The following is a 5,087-nucleotide window of genomic DNA, read 5'->3' as shown; positions in this document are numbered from 1 at the left end:
GGTCAGGGTGGAGAGTGGTTTGGAAGGGAAACTGCTGGTGGTGGTATTTCCTTTGTATCTGCGGCCCTGTCCTTCTGTAGAGGCCATAGGTTGGGAAGGTGCTGTTATTGGAGATTTGGAGAGTTACTGCAGTGACTCTTGTAGATGGTGTACACTGCTTCACCAGTGCATCATTGTGAAGGGAGTGAATGGTAAAGGTGGTGGATGAGCTCCTGATCAAGCAGGCTGCTTTGTCCTGGATGATATGACCATATTGTGTGTTGTTGGAGCAGCACACCCTGACTCTGACTTCCTACCATTGCCCTTTTCTTGAGCACCACCACAACCCCCCATTCCCTTCAAATCAAAGAGGATAAGCAGTACAGGGCATTAACCCTATCCAGTCCACTACTGAATCACCTCCACTGACTCCCAGACCCAGAGTAAACCCATTCTGAGTTGGGACTGCCCCTTTCCAGCTTTCTGGAACCTATCCCAGTTTCTAAATCCTAACTCCAGTGGGACCTGCATTGGCCAATGAAGATTTGGGACTCCAGCTCAGTGACACCAATGTTAGGGAGAGGGGGGTTATCAACTGAGGTTCCTGCTCCTGAAAGAGAGAGAGAGAGAGAGAGACTCCTCTGTTACTTATCTTTGCTCTCAGGACAACAGTCTCAGTTTCTTGAGCCTCTCAGTATGATTTAAGAGATTGATCTCTCTGTTTGCTCTTTGCAGATGCTGGGAACACAGTCTTCCTGTACGAGTTTCAGCACAGACCCAGTGTATACGGAAACATCCGGCCTGACTTTGTCAAGTCCGACCATGGAGATGATATTGGATTTGTGTTTGGTGCTCCATTTTGGAACAACGATGTTAAAGTATTAGGTGAGAATATCCCCTGGGTTTTACCAGGTGTATTTTGCTACATTTTGAAGTCCTGCTTGACCAGCTGAGTATGGTCTCCAATCTCACGGACACCAGGCAGAGGGTTTAACGAGCATCATCTGTGGTTCAGTAATTCCCTGGAAAAACCTTCCAACAAGAAATGCAAGTCCTAAATGAAAATACTGCACATGCTGGAAATCTGAAATAAAAACTAAAATATTAAGGAAACAGCAGCTGTGGAGAAACAGAGAGAGAGAGAGAGAGACAGTGCTAACATTTCAGGACAATAACCATTCTTCAGTCAGTGCTGTTTTCATGGAGGATCATGGTGACCTGTTTGTTGAACTCAGCAGAAAAGCTGCATAATCTTTGACCAGGTCTTTTGTTTTAGTAGTTTGTAAAGTCCAATTTTTGAGTAACCTGCAGCAACTTTCTTTGGGGGTTAAACTAAAAAATGGTTCCTGCTGTGTTTGAACTGGGGGGCATTCGTGTCACAACACATGCACACGCGCAGAAGCATACACAGAAGAAAGAAGAGAAAAAGTGCAAAGAGGTTACAGGTAAGGATAATTTAAAAATCAGTGGTATGACCATTCATTCACATCATTTTGACTGAGCACAGAAAATTTGTGAACAGTGAATATTGCTTTCTGGAGGCTTAACTTGCATATTCCATCTGACAGTGGTTAGAGCGTGGCAATGCAGTTTCAAACCAAATGGAGGATTTCTTCCAGAAATCCATTTTTGGAGAGGCTGAGGCAAAAGGCTGGTCTAGCTGGCAGAGAGCGAGCTTTGCTGCAGCAATACGAAACCCTGTCTGGAGCAGGTCAGGGGGTGACTTTATCCAGTTTCAGGAACAGTGCCTTAGAAAGGACATATCATCTTCAGGAAGGAAATAGGATTGATTCATCAGAATGTCGGTGGGATTGATTTATCTCAAATGGAGCAGTGTCTTACCCAAGGCACACATCACTGAGTGAAACAGAATGGGATGGAATATCTTTGGAGCTTGTATTTTGTTAATAAAGGATGGTCAAGGGGTGGAACTGCCTTTAGATGCTGAATCTCAGTGAGTGGGGGGGGGCGGGGGATTCAATCTGAGATTGATGGAGTTTTGCTGCAGGGGGGCACAGAAGCCAAGGTGGGTGGATGGACTTACGATTCAAATCAGCCACAATCTCATTGACTGACAGAACTGGCTTGAAGGGCTGAGTGGCCACCTGCTGTTTTTTTTAAACAAGTCGCTGTTCCCTGACTTTAAGTAGCACCTGTGGAGAGAAACGGTATTAATGGTTGAGGTCAAGGTTACCTTCATCAATGCTGCCCGAACTGCTGCATCATTTTGAGCATTTTTAATGTTTAGTTTAAATTTGCAGTAACCACAACCAATATCCCAACATTTCAGTGTCACTGAGAAGGTGTCATTGTGAGGATATCACTGGACTAGGAGGGACCCAGGCTAATGCTTTGCAGACAAGGGTTCAAATCCCACCACAGTACTTAATCAAATTAAAATCTGAACATTGAAAGATATTCTCAATAGTTATGACATTGAGACCATCTGTTCACTCATGAAATCTGATGTCCTTCTCTGGTCTGGCCAATATGTGACTCCAGACCCACAGCAAGATGGTTGACTTTTAACAGCCCTCAGAAATGGCCTCACAAGATACTCAGTTCAAGGGCAATTCGGGATGGACAGGTGTTGGCCCGGTCAGTGACACCCACATCCTGTAAAAGTTTAACATCTATTGAGAGGGCAGCAACATTGTGGGTCTATTTCCAGCAATGGGACTGCCGCAGTTCCGGAAGGCAGCTCGCCATCCCTTTCTCAAGGGGCAACTAGGGACGGGCAATAACTACTGACCCCGCCAATCAGACCCACATCCCAGAAATGAATTTTAAAATGAGTCGGTATTTCTTGTTGATGATTCTCTGTCAGAGCTGGATAACTGCAGCATGTTTAATCTCCTAATAATTACCTGTGTGTGTTGTGACCTCTCCTGCAGTAAATGTCACCGAAGAGGAGTTGGCTCTGAGCAGAACAGTGATGTCCTACTGGGCTAACTTTGCAAAGAGAGGGTAAGTTGTATCTCAGTGTGGCACAGAACAGGCTGGGGGTCTACTCTCTGGAAAAGAAAAGACTAAGGGGTGACCCATTAGAGGTCTTTAACATTACAAAGAAGTTGAATAGGGTGGATCTGGTGAAGGTTCTGTTGCTTGACTAGCAATTCAGTGATGTGAAGGCATGTCCAAATTAAATACATTTAGAATTTAAAACTAGTTTCCATAAAAATTACCCTGAATCAATTATTTTCTTTTTATCGTAACGTAATGATGATTTCAGGAACAACATTTCTCCTATATACTTGCAAAGGATAATTTCTCATTCTTCTAAACTGTGGGGGGGGTAGAAGTATGGGATGAGGGATGTCAATGATGTGGATAGACTGGAGCAGCTGGGATTGTGCTGCTTACAGAGAGAAAGCTGAGAGGAGATCTAATCACGGTGTTCAAAATCCGGACAGATTAAAGAGAGAGGAACTGTTCCCATTGGTAAAAGAATCAAGAACAAGAGCGTCAAGATTTAAAGAATAAAAGAAGCAAAAATGAAATGCAGACAAATTCTCAGCCAGCGAGTGGTTGGGATCTGGAACTCACTGTCTGAGTGTGTGTGGTGAAGGCAGCTTCAACTGACACTTTCAAAAGGGACGGTTATTTGGCAAGGAAGAATGAACAGGGTTATGGGAGATAGCAGGAGATGGTCCTCTGGGCGATGCTCATTCAGAGAGATGGGGCAGGCATGATGGATTCAGGGATTCTGAGTGGCTAGCATGTGGAATGCATAGCCTGACAGGGAGTTTGCAGAGGGGAAGGAGATTAACAGAGGGAGGGGAAGTAAATTGCAGGGGAAATCTATAGAAAGCGAGTGGAACTAGTCAAAATGGTCTTTCAGCTGGCCTGGGTTCAGAGAGGTGGGTTGTAGCATAGCTTCCTGTCTGGCATCTTAAAGACTTGGATTGATGGGCCAAACCGATCCTGGGTCCCATGTCAGTAATGTGTGAAATTGTCTTGGTTACAGCAATCCCAACGGGGAAGGGCTGGTACTGTGGCCACTGTATGATCATGATGAAGGATACATGCAGCTGGACCTGAAGCAACAGGCCGGGAGCAAGCTGAAGGAACACCGCGTCCAATTCCACCTCGAGCTACAGAAACAAGAAAGAAAGAAGAGTGAGCAGAATGTCAAAGCTGCTGGCCACCAGCGATCAGAGCTCTAACAATCCCATAATCAGCTGTTACCATAAGCCATAGGAGCAGCAATAGGCCATTCAGCCCATCGGGTCTGCTCCATCAGTCAGTGAGATCACGGCTGATCTAATAATCATCAACTCTCTTTCCTGCCCTTTCCCCATAACCCTTATCCCTTCCTGATTAATAATCTGTCCAACTCAGACTTATTAATGAGCAAGTGTCAACAGCCCCCTGTGGGAAAGAATTCCATAGATTCACTCCCCTCTGAGAGAAGAAATTCCTCCTGATCCCTCTGTTAAATGTGTGACGCCTTGTTCTGGGATTTTACTTTCTCATCCTAGACTCTCCCACAAGGAAAAGGCCCCTCTCTGTATCTAACCTGTCCATTCTCCTAAGAATCCTGTCTGTTTCAATTGGGTCATCTCTTATTATTCTAATTTCCAATGATTGCAGGCCCAACCTGCTCCACATAAGACAGTCCCTTTAAACCCAGGATCAGCCGAGTGAACTTTCTCTGGATTGCCTCCAGTGGCAATCCTCCCAGAATAAGGGACCAGAAACCTTTCATAGTATACCTGCTGTGGTCTGACTAGTGCCTTGTGTCGCTTTAACCAAACCTTCCCTGTTTTAACATTACATTCGCATTGAAATAAAGGCCAACTTCCTATTTGCCTCACCTGTAACCCACTGAACATAGAACCTAGCCCTTTGTGATTCATGCATGATAACTCTCAAATTCCTCTGTTCTGGCGTCTTTCCCCATTTAAACAATGTTCAATTCCCTGTTCTTCCTACCAAAGAGCATAACTTCTCATTTCCATACATTATATTCAATCTGCGAAGATTTGCACACTCACTTAACCCCTCTGCAGATTTTTGTGTCAATCTTTCCAGTCTTCAGATTCACTGTCAAGATCACAGAGTTGTAATTCATTCTTAAACTCTCCTTTTTTCTGTTTCTCCCTCCG

General features: G+C 44.7%; 1 protein-coding gene across 1 annotated transcript in view; it reads left to right on the top strand.

Moving 5' to 3' along the window:
• The window catches only part of LOC122558710 (fatty acyl-CoA hydrolase precursor, medium chain-like), an 8,907-nt gene extending 4,322 nt beyond the window's left edge, over nt 1–4,585 (top strand). Inside the window, exons 3-5 of the mRNA XM_043707503.1 lie at nt 715–864; nt 2,874–2,946; nt 3,947–4,585. Coding sequence (XP_043563438.1) covers nt 715–864; nt 2,874–2,946; nt 3,947–4,145 — 422 coding nt within the window. The 3' untranslated portion in view covers nt 4,146–4,585. The remainder of the gene's footprint in view (nt 1–714; nt 865–2,873; nt 2,947–3,946) is intronic.
• Nucleotides 4,586–5,087: the final 502 nt, after the last annotated feature.

The sequence above is a fragment of the Chiloscyllium plagiosum genome, chromosome 17, assembly GCF_004010195.1.
Source record: "Chiloscyllium plagiosum isolate BGI_BamShark_2017 chromosome 17, ASM401019v2, whole genome shotgun sequence".
NCBI lineage: Eukaryota > Metazoa > Chordata > Chondrichthyes > Orectolobiformes > Hemiscylliidae > Chiloscyllium > Chiloscyllium plagiosum.
The sequence above is the reverse complement of the archived record's forward strand: the minus strand, read 5'-3'. Positions and strand labels throughout refer to the sequence as shown.